The sequence below is a fragment of the Natator depressus genome, chromosome 1, assembly GCF_965152275.1.
Source record: "Natator depressus isolate rNatDep1 chromosome 1, rNatDep2.hap1, whole genome shotgun sequence".
NCBI lineage: Eukaryota > Metazoa > Chordata > Testudines > Cheloniidae > Natator > Natator depressus.
In genome coordinates this window covers 145,447,956-145,469,708 of record NC_134234.1, presented here as the reverse complement: position 1 = coordinate 145,469,708, position 21,753 = coordinate 145,447,956, and the positions used below count along the sequence as shown (strand labels likewise).

Sequence of the window (21,753 nt, the reverse complement as noted above, 5' to 3'; positions counted from 1 at the left end):
TAGGCATCTACATCGACCCTCAGGATGCACTCAAACACCTTTCTGACACTAGAGAGGTAGTAGTTTAATTGCCAGTTGTTAGCATCTCATAATCTTAGTATTGCAAGGCAACAGAATGTAAGCTAAGGTCCCCAAGGCATTTAGCACAGAAATATCACATTTCTTGGTTTTACTGCATCAGTGGCACCCTTATCTACTCTTTCCTGCTCATTGTCTAATTATTTCATATTCTGGTATCCTGAATCATGACAGGCGAGCAAGTGAAGCACCTTCTGTGATCCACCACAGCATTATTTTATGGTTGTAGAGCTCTGCAGATTGAGAGGGGAAATGAACAAAGAATTGGGACATGAATTCCATTAGTAGCCCCAGCATACTTTAAGAAGTCTTCACATCATTCACGGCCCTCAATGACTTGATTGGCATTGCTAACTTTAATGATGAATCAGTAACATTTACTTTGTTGCAGTACTATTTCTCTCATTGTCTTTCCCATGCCAAAGCTTTCAAGTGATAGTCTGCTTTCTTGGCTAGTCTCCAAAGTGCTATGACAACTCATGTCCAGAAGGACAGTCTTCCTCATCTGAGTGAATTTCAATTGTAAGGTAGTTGCTAATGCCACGCATACAGTCAAAAGTGATTAGTTGCGTTTTGGTGTCTCGGCCAGTTGCACTTGGTTTAGATCATTACTGTATTGTCCCAGCAGTGGGCTGAGCTCTGTTTTGCCGGAAGTCTGCTTTCTTTGTGATTTAGTTTGGCATTTTAAATGGACACAATTCTGTGTCTTCCTCTACCTTGTTTTCAGGTTACAATTGAGACTGTTCTTTATAGTGTAACTCTCTGCCCAGTCTGCTTCCAAGCTGTTAAGCAGCAAACTCCAGAATCCGGAGGATGTAGCAACCTGCAGTGCTAGGAATGTCTCCACAACAACTGGTCACTGTGATCATTGAGGCAGGAGATGGAGTTGTATAAGCCATCCTGTAATCCTAGATGGATAATTTAGGGCAGGTTGGGGACTCTTGGAAAAGAAATACTCATATGCCTCGACATATGGCATTGCTTCCCAGAATACACTTAATAACCATGGTTAGGTGGGGTGGTAGGTATGACAGAAAAGCTGCTAATGTGTACACATGAAACCACATTGTTTGTATGCAGTTGCTGGAGCCTCAAGATGTTTCAGTCGGCAAACACTTTTATAGATACATTTCCGTAAGTTTGTCGTTGCCTTCACCTTTTGGTAGGGAGGGTAAAGAGACTTATCTGGCATGAGTTTTGGAGAAAACACAATTTTGTTACGGTTACACCGAATATAATCATTAAATAGAGTGGTTAAATAAATAAAAATGTCACATACAAAACTTCTTTATATTTTTCCCATTGTCAATGGAGCCAGATCACTTAAACTACTTAAATAGTCAACCTAATTAATAGTTGCACTGCAGGCAAGTTTGAAGTTGAGCCAGTCTTGGTTCCAGAGCCTGTTCAAAGGATTAGTGTGTGAGATTACATGATTGCATCTGCAGCCAGGTCACATGCCAGTCATGTTTACAAGGCTATAATTGGGTGCAGATGACTACTGAATAGATAGTAGACATGACTGGGATGAAATGTTAAAGACCCCTCCCTTTTTTTTTGCCTAGTTAATCCTTGATGAAAGAGAATTTAACTTGAGCTATGTTCAGATTTCATGGAGTGGAATGATGTTGTCACCTAGGTGTCATACTTATTTATAAAAGCTTTAATGTCCTGGCAACCTTTCCTTCCCGGTCACTTATTTCTACAATCACTGTAAAATGCGTAGCAGTAACTGTCTTTACAAGGTTGCTGGAGTATTGAGGAGTGTGAGGGGAAATGATACATCTTCGCCTAAGAGTATAGACCAGACATTTGACCAAGAACTTACTCATTTTTGGGCTCTGTTCTGTTAGGCAACAAACCAAAAATAGTAATATACTTGTATTTAAATTCATTGCTTTCTAATTCTGCCTTCTGAGCTAGTTTCCTTCTTGTCTTCTGATGTTTTGTTGTTGGCATACAGTTTATGGTGGGTAGTCTTTTTTTCAGAAGTATGTAACCAAAGCAGCAAGGGAGCTGAGATAGTTTTATGGGTATGCTATCACTTATGTGGAATCACCTACAGTGATCAGCCTAATCTTTTAAAGCAGAACTTTCCTGGAGCAGAGCATGATTTGGGCAGTGGCGAAACTTAGGGGAGGAGTTGAACAGCTTCTTTCCCCTCAACTCCCATCTCTTCCCAGCAGTCACACCTCTGGCTCAGCTGTCAGGCAGTATTCCCTCATCTCCTCACCCCTAGCACCTGGCTTCAAAACAGATCCCAGCCAGCAGAACCTTTCCTCCCCATTCACCAGCCTTCATATAAAAACAGCCAGATTCAGCCCCGCGCCGCTCCTGGCTGCGGTAGGGGGGCCACCGACTTCAGCCCCATGCCGCTCCTGGCTTCAGTGCTGGAACTCGGGGCACTTGGTTTCAGTTGTGGGGTTCCGTGTCCCCCCCCGAAAGAGCTCGCGGACCCCCAGTTGGGAACCGCTGGTTTACACTGTAACAAGCAAACCTTCCTAATGCAATAGAATATTTTCCCATTTATTTACCCTAGTAAATCAAACCTCTGAACAACCCACTTCTTTGCCACTAGGCAGTTTCTGGGAATCCTGTGTTTTGTAATGCCTAAATCAGTGGTTCTCAGACTTTTGTACCGGTGACCCCTTTCACATAGCAAGCCTCTGTGTGCAACCCCTCTTATAAATTAAAAACACTACATATTTTTTACATATTTAACACTACTATAAATGCTGGAGGCAAAGCGGGGTTTGGGGTGGAAGTTGACCGCTCACGTCCCCCCTTGTAATAACCTTGTGACCCCCTCAGGGATCCCGACCCCCAGTTTGAGAACCCCTGGCTTAAATAGTAGTATCGTTTCAGATTGCTTGTTGAATCTGACCTCTTAACTGATCTGTAAAAGTGATTAGATATTGCTTGGAAAAAACTTACACTTAAAGCAGCCTTTTCTGAAGACTTCCTATGCTACATAGACTACAAGAAGTACGCTTAGATTGTGTGCTAAGATTAAATGTCTAGGCTTCATCTTTAAGATCACTGTTTTTACTCTTCAGCTTCACTGGAATACCAGAGAACTGATTATGTATGATGTTTCTGAGAAAAGAATGTACAGTGTTCTACTGGGTGACTTGGTTGAGAATACATTATTTTAGGACTTTACCTGCATTCTTAGAGGATTCATAAATCCTTCAAGATTACAGTTTTCTCATAAATCAAAGCAATATCATATAACATATGAATTTCTTTATTGCTAATTTAAGTTAAGATCTGCAAGCTTAATGGGCATTACAGATGGCAAGGTGGTCATTGTCATATGTCAGTCAGAATTTATTATCAAGATGAAATTATTGCTTTTTTTAGGGCTGTCGATTAATCACGATTAACTCAAAAAAATTAATCGTGATTAATTACACTGTTAAACAATAGAATGCCAGTAGAAATTTATTAAATATTTTTGGATATTTTTCTACATTTTCAAATATATTGATTTATTCTACAACACAGAATACAAAGTGTACCACTTTATATTATTATTTTTTATTACAAACATTTGCACTGTAAAAATGATAAACAAAAGAAATCGTATTTTTCAATTCACCGGCCGCCACTTCCCGCAGCTCCCATTGGCCGGGAATGGCAAACCGCGGCTACCAGGAGCTGCGGGCGGCTGTTCCTGTGAACAGTCGATGTAAACAAACTGTCTCGCGGCCCACTAGCGGATTACCCCGACAGGCCGTGTACGGCCTGCGGGCCACAGGTTGCCCACCATTGGGTTAAGTTCAGGTCTACACTACCACTTATTTTGGTATAACTTACATTGCTCAGGAGTATGAATAAGGCGATGTCTACACTAGCACTTTTGTCGGTATAAGTTACATTACTTAGGGGTGTGGAAAAAAAACTCTTTTCTGAGACACGCAGGTTACACTGAGGAAAGCACTGGTGTGGACAATGCTATGTTGGTGGAAGAGCTTCTCCTGTCGACATAGCTACTACCTCCCATGGGGGTGGATTTATTATGCTGATGAGAGCTCTCTCCCGTCAGCATAGAGCGTCTTCACCAGATGCGCTACAGCGGCACAGCTGCACCAAGGTAGCACTTCTAGTAGACTAGCTCTTACAAAATCAAGGGGGAACTCTCCCTGTGAAGAATTAAGTTGCAGAATGTGGAAACCCAGGGCATAGTAGATCAGTGAAAGGATTAACTTAATGTATTTGTTGCTGGTTGTTGGATTGTGTTTTGAGTCATGGGAGTGGGCTTGTAAATGGTGGTATTTATACAGTTTTCACAATGCAATCCGTTAGGTGCCAGTGCCGCAGTTTCCTATTGAAATCGTATGGAAAGAGCTGATTAGCAAAAAACAATAAAGTGGGGAGCTAAGGGACTAAAAAACTGTTCTCCAGCCTTGATCTCACTTCAGCCTGGTAGTTTAAATTTAGCTCAGAAGCTTGCTTCAGTCTTGCTCCAGCGTTTTAATCATGGGTGTTCATTTTAGTTTAGGAGTGAAGTCCAGGTTAGAAACTTGGTTTCAGCTAAGAACTCATCCTTAAATACAGGGTTTCAGTCAGAAGCCTCCTTGTCTTTTAATGGTGGATTTTATTAAGGGATGTTTATTTTATGACTGTTACTGTAACTCTAAGTTAATTTAACATACCTTTTTGTAGGATCTCAAATTGTTACTTACTTTGATATTTAAAATGGATTCCAGATTATTTTCAATCTATATTTGAGTCAATGAGCTGCATTTTCTACACTATAATAGTGGAGTGACGCTCTTTACTAAATGCTGAGCACTATGCTAGCTGCTGCTTCGATGAAGAGAATGTGATCTAGAGTCTGCCTTAGCCTCCTTTCAGCTTTAGAGAATTGGATATGATTTCACATCAGTAGTTACAAGGGCCATTTTAAAAAAAAACCCAAACCTATAATCATTTTTGTTTGATTTCTGGGGAAAAAACACACACAGTTGTTAAATTAAAACAAATAGCTTTCTTTTTATATCATTCTGAAGTATTTACAAGAAATTAAGATATATTGGGAAATTTTTTTTATTTGAGAAGTTTAGAAATAATTTTTCTATAAATAAAAACTTGTGCAATTCTAAAAAGTTGAAGGGAGATATGATGAGAGCATCAAGGTTATGGTGCGTATTAGGAAACAAGTTATAGAATTATCTAGAAACACAGAGGGAAAGGGGAATGTGGAGCCCACTAATTAGGCAGAGACAGGTGAGTACTGAGTTAAGTGATCTCTTTTTGATTGAGACTGGGGGGTTGGTTTGTTGGAACCTAGAAAATTCTGGAGGTAACCAGGGCATTTGAGAACATGCTTATTGAATAAAACTGGCTGGGTTTTTCAGTCTTAAAAGTGTTGAAGTCACTAGTATTTGCTATTCCATTCTACTATATGACATTTGAAAGCTGCTAATTAATATGAATATATTTAATTACCTAAGGTAGTTACGTAAGACAATACATTTTTTTTCTGACTCCACAAGTCTAAAGGGGTAGGGAAAAAAGCAACTGGATGAACTGAAGTGCAAAGTAAATATGGTCAGGGTTGAAAAAAATACTCCTCTGAAGAGTACAGAAAATAATTTTGTTGGATTCTTCATGATCTAATGTGCCACTGAATAAAACTTATTAAAAGGAAGAACAGACTGGTGATAAGTTAGATCCATCATTAAAATGTAGGTGCAGTGATCATTTAAGTCTTTGTTCCAGGCCTCTGAGCAGCTTTTAAACTGCTAGAGGACAAAGACATGAACTTGAGAGAAAGAGTTGCAGCTTTCTTTTATGCTAATATTGACTTTGATGTAGCACAAGATGAGCAGTTTTTAAAAATGACCAAAGCACTTTGCTCTTGATGCATTCTTTTCAGGTATGCTGTTAGAAGAAATGGAGAAAATCAAAGGAAGAACAAAAAGAATTGTATTAAATACTAGGGCAAGAAGATTGGTTGAACATGAGAAATGACCAGATATTGGTTACAAGTATCATCTGTAAAGGGAAGAATAAAATCCCACTTAATGCTATTAATTTTACATCTGAAAAGAAAGCAGAACACTAGCCAAATTGCAAAAGATGATGTCTAGGAATGCTGAGAAAAGGAGGAGGTCCTCACAGGAAGGAGGTCTGTGCCATTTTTTCATGTGATGAAATTAAAGTGGAAGTAGAGGAGAACATCTGAAGTTCAGTCATTCTAAGCTTCTCATATGTGAGCATATAGCCCATTTTTACATAACTGCTCCACAGACAGGCTGTAAATTTTACAAAAGCAGTTAAAGGAGGCTTTGGAGGGATTTACTAGCTAGAGACTGACATTGCTGACTCAGTCTCCAAACCTGATTTCCACACTAAAAATAAGTTAACGGAACACGTAAGGACAAATTGGAAATTATTTGAGAAGGTATGGGATTTTTATCTAGGTATCATGACTGATCCAGACACACAGGTTGAACCCATATCAGGAAGAAGGCTGAAATATTGCTCATAAACCTAATTGTATGCCTTTTAGGATTTAAAATTGAAGATCCAGATACCCACCCTACATTTGTTTGTAGATTAAGTTCTCACAATTCATTACTTCAAAATGGTGAAAAATTGGCTGTCCAGCCAGCTCATCATCAAGCAAGCATAATTTTGAACACCATTCAGATTGATATGGTTGCAACCTCATAATAGGTTAGGTAATGAAAAAACAAATGAATTGATAAAAATGAATGACTATTGTAGATCAGATACAAAGGAGAGAGAGATCTTAATGGCTAGTAGCTTGGTGACTTGATTGTGATCTCGTTTTACTTATAGAATTGCTATTTCTTTTTGGACAATATCTCATCTTTCCACAAAGTATCATTTTTTTGGCAGAAGGACTACTATATAGCTCTGGATTAATAGAATCAGATTTTACGTGCTTAAACATACATGCAATTTTACATGCTTAAACATACGTTTTCATTTCTACTCCATTGATCTCAATCTTCTGAGTCATTATTAAAGTATTTTCCATTCCTCAACATCAGGCATTTAGGCTTTCCTTTGTGCATTTTCTTTGTTCAGGTAGGGGATTAGTATTTGGTACTTTTTTGTATGATTCAGATTTGTCTTTTTTCAGGAAGAATAAAGAACTTGGAACAGTCGAATAAATATCACCCAAAATTTGCAGATCCATCGCATGCTGCTGCCAGTCATTGATCTGTAAACAGGGTTAACTGAGTTGTGAACTGGCAGACTTTGAGATATGGAAACATACAAACAATTAAGGATTAACATTGCAGCAGTGTGTTGTGTATAAAAGACGGTTGGAATAGTTAGCTATTTCCATATACAAATAAATATGATCTATTCTGTCTTAACATCATTTATAGCAGTAATCCTAGTTCTAACATACCTAGATTGTTTAAGTCAGCGTTTTGCAAATGTACATCTGATACATCTTGAATGTGCCTACATCTTGCATTTAATGCAATGGAGAGCAGAAAAAATTATGGAAGGGGGTAGCTTATTTTACTTCCAAATAAGTCTCAATGTGCAACTGAAATCAATGTCATTTTTGCTCTGTAAAGATACTATATAAAAATAGCAACATCTTAGACATCAGATTTTCTCCCTGTATGTATTGAGTTATATCTGTTTACTTCATCGTAAAAATGCACATTTACCACTTCTTTTATTCCGTTTTAGTCCTGTAGAGCCAACACAGCTAAGAGAGGTTGAGCGGAATTCTCCTTCTTTTTGTGCACTGTCAGAATTTGGTTGGGGTTTTCAAAGGAGTTTTTGATACCTTGGGGTTCAGCCCAGACCAAAAAGGGTTTGTGTCACTGCCTGCCCTGCAATTCTGGGTGCCTTCAGTGCTGTGCTGCTGTGGCTGATAACCCTGACACCAGCAGCCAACCTACAAGTGTGCAGGTCACCCTCTGGCTTCCATGACTCAGTTGGTTTTGTTGCAGTGTAACCCCAACACCTGCCACCCACACACAGAGTCCTGAATTTCCCCAAAACTGTCTGCCTTGCACTGTTCAGCCCTCTCCCTGAACACTTACAGAACCTTAAGTTCATTGTTCCTTTAAAGAGACAATATGCTGCAGCTCATTAATTTAGACTGTGACAAACACTCTTATTTCATTCACGGCATTGAATTGGTTTAGAGTAAAAATAAAACAAGTTTATTAAATAGTCATAGGTTTAAATATACCAAGTACAATGAGTCAAAAGATAAGTACATACAAACATTTACAAAGATAAAAATAAGTACATACAAACAAAAGTAAAAATACATTTCTGAGATTAAAACTTAATTTCGACAAGTTACAATCTTTGTCTAAGAAGATTTCTCACTTGTATTCAGTTCCCAGAGACCTCAGCCGCTTCGGATGAAGGATACAATGTTCTGTGATTCCAAGAGCCCTGGCCCTTTGACTCCCACAAGGCTTTTTGTTTCTGCTTATATCTCCCAAAGTTCACTGACCCTGTTACAAGAGGCAGGAAGGATTCCTGCTGTTCTTCCCTTCCTGTTGACCTCCCATCTTCCTGCTGATTCATATGCAAATGGGGCATCTATTGTTTTGATTCCCTGCTGCTTAATTGACATTGAAGGAAGGGAGAGAGCTACCTTTTCTCCTGTCTAGGAGAGAACCTGCTTTTCCCTGTTTGGTCACAGACTTTAAAGCATAATATCAGTGACTATCCATAATTCCTTATATATAGTGCCCTATGAAATCTGCTTTTGTTTTTTTATCAAAATTGTTTGACACATTGACAGCAATTAAGTATCCTTACTATAAATACATAAAAATGTTCAGAATTGGATTGCAACGGGGAAAACTGACTTTAACAACAACAACAAAAAACCCCTACAACTTAAACAAAACATCCTGCAGATATACAGTATATGGTAAAAGTAACATATTTTAAATCACTTGTTAAAGTAGCACTCGGTAATATGACCAAACTGACACTGGTGAACAGTAACACAAGAATTTCACAGATGTGTCTCTTCCAGTGACAATTTTACTGAATTCATATTTGAATAATTAAAAAATAAAATGCACAAAACATAATTCATCCTTGCAGCAGTCTTTGCCATTTTATCTTAAACTCAGTAACTTTCAAGCTTCCTAAATGCTGAAGGAATGCTTAAATTAATTTCAAATTTGATTAAATAATGTCAAGCTAACAAATCAGCATTTTATTGCTGAGTACCGTAATTTTTTGATGTCTCCGCTAACAGAGTAAATTTAGCATACCTTGCAGCACCTTCAAGAAACATTTGGTATCAATTGATTACAGAAACTTTACAGAACATATCTGATGTGTTGGTTGTTGATCTCCACTCTTCTCCCTTCAATCTTTTTCTTCTCCTAATTTATAGCTGAGCAGGTGAAAAGGCTGGCTTGTGGTACCTTTGCCTCAATGTAGAGATACTGCTTTGCATGATTACTATGCCCTTTCCCCGCCAACTTTACCAGCAGGGTAGGCCAGACTTCCATTATTGCCTGTTGCATCAGGGGATCCAAATGAGTCACAAGCTGCTGCTTTTTCTTTTGGTCCTCAATTCTGTAGTAGCATGGTGACACAGTCCCTGGAACTTCTTTGTCAGTGCTCTTTGATATATCTGTTGGTATTCATGTTCTCCCTGAAACAAATTTTCTATTTCCATATGTGGATAGAGCCAGGGATCACTTTAATCATAATGTAAGAGATCCTTGAAAATGGGAAGGGAATGAGTGGATGGTGGCATGCTACTGCTGTGAGTGGAATGAGAGAAAGGAGGATTGAGAGGAAGAAAATGGAATCTGGGATCCTGAGGAAAGAAATGAAAGGGTCCACAGAACGAAGATGGGGAGAGATACAGAACTGGAGGGGAAGAAAGCAGGCAGAGAAGAAATTTATAAAAAAGAGGAATGAGGAGCAAGAAGTGAACAATATAGGGGAGCAAAAATTATTTTAAAAGATAACTAAAGGGAGGAAAGTAGGGCAGAAATACTAAGTAAATGGAGATGAAGGAAGAACCTGCTTCAACTGAGACTGGTTTTAAAAAAATTTTTAAAGAAAAAGAATGAAGACGGAAAGTAAGCGTAGCTCAGGAGAACTGAAGCAGGAAAGGGGGAGAGAATAAAGAATGAAAACAAAGCAAGAAAAGATGCGTAAACTTTTATGTTTAAATCATCTTTCTAGGTTTCAGATAACTTCCCTCTGTCTTACAGAGGGGTTTTAATTTCACTGTTTTATGACAGTGGAACCCTAGCGCTGTATTAACATGTGGGGAGGGAGGAATTTAATGGAAACACAAAGCTTGACTGCAGTGAGTTCCTTTTTTCTGAGAGGTTTCAGAGTAACAGCCGTGTTAGTCTGTATTCGCAAAAAGAAAAGGAGTACTTGTGGCACCTTAGAGACTAACCAATTTATTTGAGCATGAGCTTTCGTGAGCTACAGCTCACTTCATCGGTATGCACAGTATGCATCCGATGAAGTGAGCTGTAGCTCACGAAAGCTCATGCTCAAATAAATTGGTTAGTCTCTAAGGTGCCACAAGTACTCCTTTTCTTTTTTCTGAGAGTCGCCCTACTCTTTTTCTCGTATAGAGCTAATTGGAGATCAGATCTGGAGACTTTTAGAGGATCCCTTCCCAACTAGCTACTGCCCATCAGTGAGCATTCTCTTGACCTTTGAAGAAAGTGGTTCAGACAATGTTGTCTCTACTTTTTTGAAGTCAAAAGGGTATAGAGTTACTGTGGCATTACCACTGTGGACAGAGCTGAACTCTGTATCCAGCAACTGAGCTGTGTACAGTGCCTTTATTGCAGACTGTATTGCTTACATCATATCATGATTTTAAAGACATTTCACCTCTTCAGATTGTCCTATTGATCCCACCGAGTAGTGTGGAATGTGAGTGGTAGCGTTCACTAATAGTATGGACCAAATGTGGCAGGAGAACAAATCTTTGACCTGATGATATTTCTGCTTTAATGGATATTAATTTCAGTGACAGAACGCTCCAAATAATGAAGTATCTTATCTTGACAGGGGTTAGAGACTAAAAGAAAGGGGAAAAAATAGTGTATGAAAGGCCCTAGAGAACAGAGTACTTGGGATGAGGTAAAGAGTGAGAGGCCAGAGCTTCGTATCATACAAAAAGGAATTAACCATTTATATGGATGAGAAGAATATCCAAAATTAAATATTAAAAAATAAACAAAATAGACACCAAGATTTTGGGAAGAGTCTAAACAGTTAAGCTTCAGGGGCACAAACCAACCTCTTTACCTATTGGCGGTTAGGAAGATGCTTTCTTTGGGGCCTGGTTGTGGGCACTGTCGCATACAGGATAGCAGACTTAATGGATCCCTCGTCTGATTCTGTATGTTCCTACAGAAGAGTTTGCATATTAGTGTCAAACTTAGTTTTTGAACTAGTGTAAACATACCTTTTTAAACAGTTCAGTTTAATTCAGTTTTAACACAACTGACCAAGTCTGTGCAAAGTTTAACCATATTTAACAACTGAATTTAAGTGTTGCTTAAACACAGTTGAATTGGGTTGTATCACTGTTTGGCTGCTAGTCTGTTTCTGCCCTGAGAGTATCGGAAAATTGTCCCACTTTTGCTCTAGGACTGATGGAAGTGATAGTGCAATCAGTCACAGCTGTTTTTACTACTTTGTCTACTGTTTGCCTAGATGAGATAGTGGTAAAATGTCTGTCAGGTCAACACTAGTGGTCACTGGATGTCTTCATTGTTGGCCAGACTGGGTTAAAAAGTTCTAGCATAAGTTTCTAACTGGACTAAAGCACAGTTTTAAACCTGTTTTTAAACATAGTTTAGTTACCTATACAGAGCCCAGTGAACAGTGTTATAACTCAGTTTGAACATAGCTAGGTTTAAACCCTGCCTAGGAAATATGGTTCTATATTGAGGATAACTCTTCACAGACAGGGCCGTTGGCCATTCAATATGGACCAGGACAAGCTTGTCTAAACAAAATGTGGATAGGCCAGAATATATGTTAAATCTCAGTTTAAAGAGTTTGACGTTGTCCACTCAAACATTTTATACCAAGTTAACTGATGCAATTTTAATTAAATTTGTGTTAAAGCATTACAGTTGTCACAGTTCCGTTCTCTGTGGTTGGTTTAATGTGTTTATCTCTGTAGGGCTATGAAGGGCTCATCTGTTCATGAAAAGATCTTTATGCCTTTTCATAATTTTTTTTTTTATTCAGGTCTGGGTATGTTGCCAAAAGTGGCAGTTTCCACATAAAGTAGTCATAAGAATATAAGAATGCCCATACTGGGTCAGACCAGTGGTCCATCTAGCCCAGTATTCTGTCTTGCAACAGTGGCTGTCACCAGATGCCTCAGATGGAATGAACAGAACAGGCTAATTTATTGAATGATCCATCTCCTTGTCATCCAGTCCCAGTTGCTGGCCGTCAGGTTTAGGGACACCCAGAGCATGGGGTTGTGCCCCTGACCATCTTGGCTAATAGCCATTGATGGACCTATCCTCCATGGGGTTTTCTATTTCTTTTTTGAACCCAGCTGCCTTTTTGGCCTTCTCAACATCAGTGGGCAATGAGTTCCACAGGCTGTGCTGTGTGAAGCAGTACTTCCTTATGCTTGCTTTAAATCTGCTGCCTATTAATTTCATTGGGTGACCCCTGGTTCTTGTGTTATGTGAAGGGATAAAGAATAGTTCCTTATTCACTGTCTCCACACCTTTGATCAGACATGTTAATAAAATTAGACCAAATGTTACATCCATATAATGCAACCAGGAAGACCATTGCATGGTACAAGAAAGTAGCTGTTGTCAAGACCATTCAGAATGCTTGGGAAGAATCTATTACCTCAGCACATAGCATTTCTGAAATGCATTTAAATGCATTTTTTTGAAATGCATATTTTTTTATGCAGTACAAATACAAGTCATAAAATAGAATAGTCTGTTTCTGCCCAGTTCAGCTAAGCTTTTCACTGTGGAATGACACTGACGTTTGTGTGGCAGTGTTTCACAGAACGAGTTTTTTTAAGGGCTCATTTTCTGCTGAAAAGTTCATGCTTCAAAATTAGATGTACCAATACAATGAGCATCAAACCTTTGGAGAGAATACTATTGCTACCACTGAAGTAATTATTTTATAAACACATGTACTTTATAGCTGCCAAAAATATCCTGATGTGCAATATAAAGTGTAATATTCAATTTATAGTCTCTTGCTTAAGTGGCTATATTGAAATTTTGAGGGGTATGGGGAGAAGCTTAATTCAGTCTTGAGAATCCTTTGGTGAGGTGGGTAGCAAAGGCTCATGCAATTTACTTTCAATTAAGATTCCTATCTAGGTGTTTTTTAAGATTCTTAATGCCATGCTTAGTGTCAAGGCTAAAAGTGTGAAAAAATTGTCTATAAATCTGGAAAAAAATCTACAAATCACATGCAAGATTCTGTCCACCCTAAAGTAAGATAGTTTCATAATGAAGTCTGGAAACATACAGAAGAATTTGTTGTGCTGGAAAGTGCATAATCTTACTCTGAGCAAAGAATTAAGTCAGCAACCCAGGCTACAGAACACCCTTGTCTCCTTTCCACATCTGGCAGATGAGAATAATATTAACTCCCTCACAAGAAGGTTTTGAGCGTTAGTTAATGTTTGTAAAGTATGTTGAAATGTAGCTATAGTAAGTACTTAATATTACTAGTTACTTTCTGGCCAGAATTGTAGAAGGCATCCTTGGCTTGGTATTTTGACTTCAGCTACAGTACTTCAGGCTAGTATTGTGTTGATTAGTCAAAATGGGAAACCTTGTTTACTCAAGATGCATGTGTCCTCTGTACACTTTTATTCTGGTTCAAATACTACTTGTTATAATACTACTAGATAAAAGAATCCTGACACAAAAGTAGACACTTTTCTCTCTGCCTTTAAATATGAAGGTGATAAATGTTTTATGAATACCCAAGATAAATACTTACTGTAATCCTAAAATCACTTTGCATGTTCTTGGTCACTCTTCTTTCCCCAATGATATCTTGAATGGATGCTCACATGACTTGAAGGCTTGAAAATATTCTTTTCCTACTGAAAAAAGAAAAGGACTTGTGGCACCTTAGAGACTAACACCTATTTCTATTTTGAAAATATTTTATTTTTTTAACATAATGGAATAGAAGCAGACATGGCTTTGTTTCCTGGTGTGCAAGATTAGATAATGTTGGCTAATTGCTTGAGTCAGCAAGAATTATTTTCCTATATAGGTCACAAAAACAGTGCCTGTATTTTTTTTTCTTTCTAATTAGTAGATGATATGAGAAGGAAAGAGATTAAATCCAGAGAACATTGCTCTGTATTTTGAGCAGTTTTAAGGTAGGGTACATATTATGCCTGAACTACTGAAGTGTCTAAACAGATACTTTATTAGAAAGTTGTAGACTTGAGCTACAAAATCTGTTATCTGATGTCTTCAGCTGTTGTCTAATTTTAGTTAGTGGTATACATTTTAAAGGTGGTGGTGTTTGTGCACTGCGGGAGTTGGAGATCTAATTATTAGCTAAAATACATAATTTAAAATACTACTGGTAATTGTACCACCTGGACTTCTATTCTGTCACTGTTAGCACATAGCTCTATTATTAAAATAATGAATGAACCCTTGTATAGTACACATCATATCCTCAAACACCACAAACTTTTAACTATTCAAAATGTTTTTGAGAAGTAAATTAATATTAATCCCATTTTTATCAACGGGGGAACTGAGGGAATCTAATGCACATCTGGGATTAGAAATTCATGACTCGGTTTCTGTGTTTATTCCATGCCCCTTTCAATCTGTGAATCTAAACAGTTCAGGTCATCTATACGCAAACTTCATTTGGTGGAGGGAGAATGTAGTTAGCTTCACTTTTACTTTGGATGAATTAGGATGTATTTTAATAAATATGATGATCGTTGTCTGTTTTTCCCAATAGAAAATGCCTGAAGCATCAGAAGATCATATCCACTGGAAGGCTTATTGACTTCCATTCTTGAGAATCCCAGAACAACATCAGTCTGGCATGGCGCAGGGTAGTCAGCAACTTGATGTGCAGGTACTCCATGACCTCCGGCAACGTTTCCCTGAGATTCCAGAAGGGGTGGTGTCTCAGTGCATGCTCCAGGTATGCTGCAGCAGAATACAGTAGCATAGTAACAGTTACCGTACATTTATTGTTGTAGCATAAAAAGGAACCCCCTTGTAATAGACTGATTAGAAATCAGTTCAATTTCATAGTTGTCTTCTGGGGGGTTTTAAGTTTCTAAAAGGTAACGGGAACTTGGAGAACAGCAAACTTTTTGAGTTTACATTCTATTGAAATATTTATTTATTTATTTATTTATTTTTGGGTAAAAGAAAGTAGATATTCCCTGTGGCTGAGCAGAAAGACACTATTCAAGTTTGTCATCTCAGGATGGAAGAGTGGAAAACTCCTTTTTTCTCTTCTGCCATTCAATGTAGGCAGTGTTGCACTCATACCTGAGTTTAAACTGTGGGTTACTGGATTTTTCACAAGACCAGACTTTTTATTAGCAGTAAGGCCCTTGCCATTTTTCTTAAAGAAACAGTCTTTGTCTTCGAGTAATGCCCCTATGGGTGTTCCACTGTAGGGGTGCTTGTGTCCCTGTGCTGCTGGTTGGAAAACTTTGGTATCAGTGTCAGGCTGTCTCCCTTTGTGCCCCACCATAAGGTTAACCAGTATGTGCAGGCTAAACCCCCACAGTTCCTTCTCAACTGCCTCTGGCTAGAGTCGGAGCCATCAGCAGTCCATTTGAGATCGTTAACGTCTTCCTTTTCTTTAGCATTTTTAGTAGCTAGTTGGTCTTTCAGTCTTTGTTGTAGTTTTTCTTTATCTTCTAAAAAAGAAAAACTTTTAATTTCCCCCCCTTTTTGGGGGGGGATCCCTTCCCTCAACAGGGTATGCCCAACTCACCAGGCTTCAAGAAGTGCCCCTTCTTGCAAGGAGGCCATCCCTGTGGCAGATGAACACTCTTGATGCGTATGCTGCTTCAGGGAAGGCTACATGCTGCAGAATTGTGGTCTCTGTCAACAATTTAAACCCAGGTCTCGAAAGGACAGGGAATTCAAACAGAAGATAATGTCTGATGGAGGCAGCCCTCCAGTCTTCTTTGAATCTGTGCCAGGAGTCGCCCAGAATGCATGAGTCTTCTCTGCAGCCCTCGACATCTAGGGACTATGGGTCGAAGAAATCAGCCATGGACCCCTCTCGTAAGACATCTAAAGAGAGAGCTGTGAGCCCTGAGCTAGCCATAAAAGATCTCTAGCATGCTTTGTATTGTCAGTACTGTTGACACCAAGGCAATCCAAGCATGGTACCCATAGCTTACGAGGGTCTAGAGCAGCAGGTATTGATGCGCCTAAAGACCTGATGGGCATAGGCTCTGAACCAATGGTACCAATACACAAAAACAGGAGCAGGGAGCACATGGTTAAGAAGATCCTGCTGGTATGCTCTGTACCGTTGGCACTGTCAACAGTGAGCCATCCAGCACTGGTGAGATCCCTGACTGCAGGAGTTCTGGCACTCAAGAGAGCTCAGCGTATCTGATATACCAGAGTCTCCCCTTCTTGGCACTGGAGCTTCGGTATCAAGTCTTCTCCAAGCACGTGAGTCTTTTCCGGTACCTTGCCAGGCACCTCTACTTTCTAGTCATCCTCCTTCCATACTCCCTATGAAGCCTGTTCCCTCAGGGAACTGATGGGCAAGATCCCCTGTGAGAATAACATGAGGGGGAAAGGAGTCCAGGAGAGCTGGCTGTATTTTAAAGAATCCTTATTGAGGTTACAGGGACAAACCATCCCGATGTGTAGAAAGAATAGTAAATATGGCAGGCGACCAGCTTGGCTTAACAGTGAAATCCTTCCTGATCTTAAATACAAAAGAGAAGCTTACAAGAAGTGGAAGATTGGACAAATGACCAGGGATGAGTATAAAAATATTGCTTGGGCATGCAGGAGTGAAATCAGGAAGGCCAAATCACACCTGGAGTTGCAGCTAGCAAGAGATGTTAAGAGTAACAAGAAGGGTTTCTTCAGGTATGTTAGCAACAAGAAGAAAGTCAAAGAAAGTGTGGGCCCCTTACTGAATGAGGGAGGCAACCTAGTGACAGAGGATGTGGAAAAAGCTAATGTACTCAATGCTTTTTTTGCCTCTGTCTTCACGAACCAGGTCAGCTCCCAGACTACTGCACTGGGCAGCACAGTATGGGGTGGAGGTGACCAGCCCTCTGTGGAGAAAGTGGTGGTTCGGGACTATTTAGAAAAGCTGGATGTGCACAAGTCCATGGGGCCAGATGCGCTGCATCCGAGAGTGCTAAAGGAGTTGGCGGCTGTGATTGCAGAGCCATTGGCCATTATCTTAGAAAACTCATGGCGATCGGGGGAAGTCCCGGATGACTGGAAAAAGGCTAATGTAGTGCCCATCTTTAAAAAAGGGAAGGAGGAGGATCCTGGGAACTACAGGCCAGTCAGCCTCACCTCAGTCCCTGGAAAAATCATGGAGCAGGTCTTTAAGGAATCAATTCTGAAGCACTTAGAGGAGAGAAAAGTGATCAGGAACAGTCAGCATGGATTCACCAAGGGCAAGTCATGCCTGACTAATCTAATTGTCTTCTATGACGAGATAACTGGTTCTGTGGATGAAGGGAAAGCAGTGGACATGCTGTTCCTTGACTTTAGCAAAGCTTTTGACACGGTCTCCCACTGTATTCTTGCCAGCAACCTAAAGTATGGGCTGGATGAATGGACTAAAGGTGGATAGAAAGCTGGCTAGGTTGTCGGGCTCAATGGGTGGTGATCAATGGCTCCATGTCTAGTTGGCAGCCGGTATCAAGCGGTATGCCCCAAGGATCGGTCATGGGGCTGGTTTTGTTCAATATCTTCATTAATGATCTGGAGGATGGCGTGGATTGCACCCTCAGCAAGTTTGCAGATGACACTAAACTGGGAGGAGTGGTAGATACACTGGAAGGTAGGGATAGGATACAGAGAGACCTAGACAAATTAGAGGATTGGGCCAAAAGAAATCTGATGAGGTTCAACAAGGACAAGTGCAGAGTCCTACACTTAGGATGGAAGAAACCCATGCACCGCTACAGACTAGGGACCGAATGACTAGGCAGCAGTTCTGCAGAAAAGGACCTAGGGGGGTTACAGTGGATGAGAAGCTGGATATGAGTCAATAGTGTGCCCTTCTTGCCAAGAGAGCTAACGGTATTTTGGGCTGTATAAGTAGGAGCATTGCCAGCAGATCAAGGCATGTGATCGTTCCCCTCTATTTGACATTGGTGAGGCCTCACCTGGAGTCCTGTGTCCAGTTTTGGGCCCCACACTGCAAGAAGGATGTGGAAAAATTGGAAAGCGTCCAGCGGACGGCAACAAAAATGATTAGGGGACTGGAACACATGACTTATGAGGAGAGGCTGAGGGAACTGGGATTGTTTAGTCTGCGGAAGAGAAGAATAAGGAGGGATTTGATAGCTGCTTTCAACTACCTGAAAGGGGGTTCCAAAGAGGATGGCTCTAGACTGTTCTCAGTGGTAGCGGATGACAGAACAAGGACTAATGGTCTCAAGTTGCAGTGGGGGAGATTTAGGTTGGATTTTAGGAAAAACTTTTTTTCACTGGGAGGGTGGTGAAACACTGAAATGCATTACCTAGGGAGGTGGTGGAATCTCCTTTCTCAGAAGTTTTTAAGGTCAGGCTTGACAAAGCCCTGGCTGGGATGATTTAATTGGGGATCGGTCCTGCTTTGAGCAGGGGGTTGGACTAGATGACCTCCTGAGGTCCGTTCCAACCCTGATATTCTATGATTCGTGGCTCCTCAGGCATGCCATCAGCATGCTCCACCACGCCATGGTACAGCCAATCATGGGCACCACCAGGCTCTATCCCACTGCTCCAATAGCCCTACTGGGATCCCTGGGCATCATATCAACCACACACTTCTTGGGTTTCCAGCTTACATCCTTGAGCCCCCGAGATGTTCTCCTTCGGTCACTGAACCTCCAGAGGAGATTGTGGAGGAAGAAGAGGGCGGATTCAAAGAGGAGGTTACATCGAAAACCAACATAGCTTCTTCCCCTCTAGATGAGGCAGTCATGCCCGCGCCACCATGCTTAGCCAATGATTTCCAGCTTTTCCAGGACTTGGCTAAAGTGTAGCAGACACGCTGCAGATACACCTAGGGGAGGTAAAAGATACTCACCACAAACTCCTTGACATCCTACTCTTCCTCGTCCTCCAGAATAGCCCTCCCCATCAATGAGGCTCTCCTGGACCCCACAAAAACTATATGGCAAAATGCAGCATCGGTGATGCCTATGTGTAAATGGGCTGATAAAAATCTCCCTGCTATAGAGACAGAACCCCTTTTTTCCCACACTCGCCCTAACTCCATTGTTGTGGATGCCGTAAACTCCCGGGGTTTTCAGCACCAAATGAGATCTGTCCCCTATGATAGGGATTGGAAACACCTTGACCTCTTCAGGAGAAAGGCCTACTCCTCTGCCACATTGCAGTTTCAAATGCAGATTATCAAGCATTAACAGCAAATATGTTAATTATTAACTGTGTTAATTATTCCAAGCTCAGCACCTTTATTGATCAGATCCTAGAGTCAGAGTGTGACCAGTTCTGAGCTGTCATCCAGGAAGGGCAACTATTAGCCAGAACAACACTCTGGTCAGCCCTCGATATAGCTGATACAGCGGCCCAGTCCATCTTCACTATAGTGGTTATGTGAAATGCGTTGTGATTACGCCTCTCTGGGTTCCCTAAAGAGGTGCAGACAACCATTGAAGACCTTCCTTTTGAAGGCACCAAGTTGTTTGCTGAAAAGACTGACACATCCCTCTACATCCTTAAAGATTCCAAGGCTATTCTCCGGTCATTTAGGGATCTATATACTTGGACAAAAAAGAAAATTTAGTCTGCAGCCCCAGCATAAATCCCACACCTCCCAATACCCAACTCAAAGCTTCTACAAACCTCAGAGAAAGAAATCTAGATTCTTCAGGTGCAAACCATCGAGCCCACAGTCTTCCACGGCACAACCAGTCACCTCAAAACAGCAGTTTTGACGTGTTGGTTGAGGTGTCAACAGACCACTCCTTTTAAGCGCTGCAGCTGACCAAGCTATCCTGCCCATTTGCCTACCGCCTTGCCACGTTCTGCAGCACCTGGGAATGTATAACATCAGATGGATGGAAATCATTCACAATGGGTACTCCATCCAACTTTACCTCTCCTGCCCCAACACCCATTGCCATCCCTCTTCAAGGACCCTTCTCATGAGAGTTTACTACAACAAGAAATAGATCTCTTCCTCCGATTAGGAGCCGTAGAATCAGTACCCCAGCATCTATGAGGCAAAGATTTTTGCTCTTGCTATTTCCTGATACCCAAGAAGAATGGCGGTTGGAGACCCATACTAGACCTCAGAGCACTCAACAGGTTTGTCAAGGCTCAAAAATTCAAGATGGTTACTCTGGTAATAATTATTCCAGCATTGGAACAGGGAGACTGATTTGCAGCCATTGACCTTCAGAACACCTATTTCCATATTTCAATCCTACCATCCCACAGACAATTCCTCAGATTTACCATAGGATAAGACCACTATCAGTACAGAATACTCCCCTTTGGGCTATCATTGGCTCTGAGAGTATTCTCCAAGGTTCAATCAGTAGTGGCTGCTTACCTACATTCCCAGGGGGATCATGATCTACCCCTGTTTGACCTGTTGTCTCCTCAGAGCCCACTCCTTTAATGAGGCCCGCCGGGTTACCAAGACTGGAATAGATTGTTCATGGAACTGGGTCTTCAGATCAGCATCCAAAGATCAACCTTCACCCCTGTACAGCGCCTATCGTTCATAGGGGCTGACCTGGACTCGTTACAGGCCAAAGCGCTTGTGCCTCAGCACAGGTTCCTTTCCTGGACCACGCTCATAAAGAGTATGAAACAGCCCTCAAATATCAGCCAGACACTGCTTCCAATTCCTCGTACATATGGCAGCATGTGCGGCAGTTATACCTCATGCCAGGCTTCACATGTGGTGCCTGAAAATGTAGTTCAGCTCAGTCTACAGACCAAATAGAGACAGACTAGACACATCTCTGTCACTGTGCACCAAGGTCAAAAACTCCCTGATTCAGTGGAAAAATTCAGCAGAGGTTTACAAGAGGATTCCCTTTTTGTAAACTTCCCCATCGTTACTTCTCACCACCGACTCATCCCTCCTAGAATGGGGTGCACATCTAAATAACCTTACAATACAAGGCAAATGGTCATCCATGGAGATGTCCCTCCACGTTAACCTTCTCAAACTCAGGGCAGTCAGAAATGCCTGCGTCCATTTCCTCCTGCTGATCAAGAGAACGCACGCTAGAGTCTTAACAGACAACACAGAATGTGTGTATTACATATGCTGACAGGGAGGAGCAAGGTTGCCCTCCCTTTGTGCAGAAGCGGTAAAGCTATGGAACTGGTGCATTTCCCACAACATCATGCTATTCGTGCCTACCTTCTGGGAACACAAAACTCAATAGCAGACCATCTCAGTCGCAAGTTCCACACGACCACGAATGGTACCCAGCAGTACTTCATGACC

General features: G+C 40.9%; 1 protein-coding gene across 5 annotated transcripts in view; it reads left to right on the top strand.

Moving 5' to 3' along the window:
* TAB3 (TGF-beta activated kinase 1 (MAP3K7) binding protein 3) overlaps positions 1–21,753 on the top strand; it is a 73,445-nt gene that overhangs the window by 30,016 nt on the left and 21,676 nt on the right. For all 5 annotated transcript variants that reach the window (XM_074968495.1, XM_074968504.1, XM_074968512.1 and 2 more), the window contains one exon: positions 15,055–15,243. In XM_074968495.1, coding sequence (XP_074824596.1) covers positions 15,142–15,243 — 102 coding nt within the window. In that variant the 5' untranslated portion in view covers positions 15,055–15,141. The remainder of the gene's footprint in view (positions 1–15,054; positions 15,244–21,753) is intronic.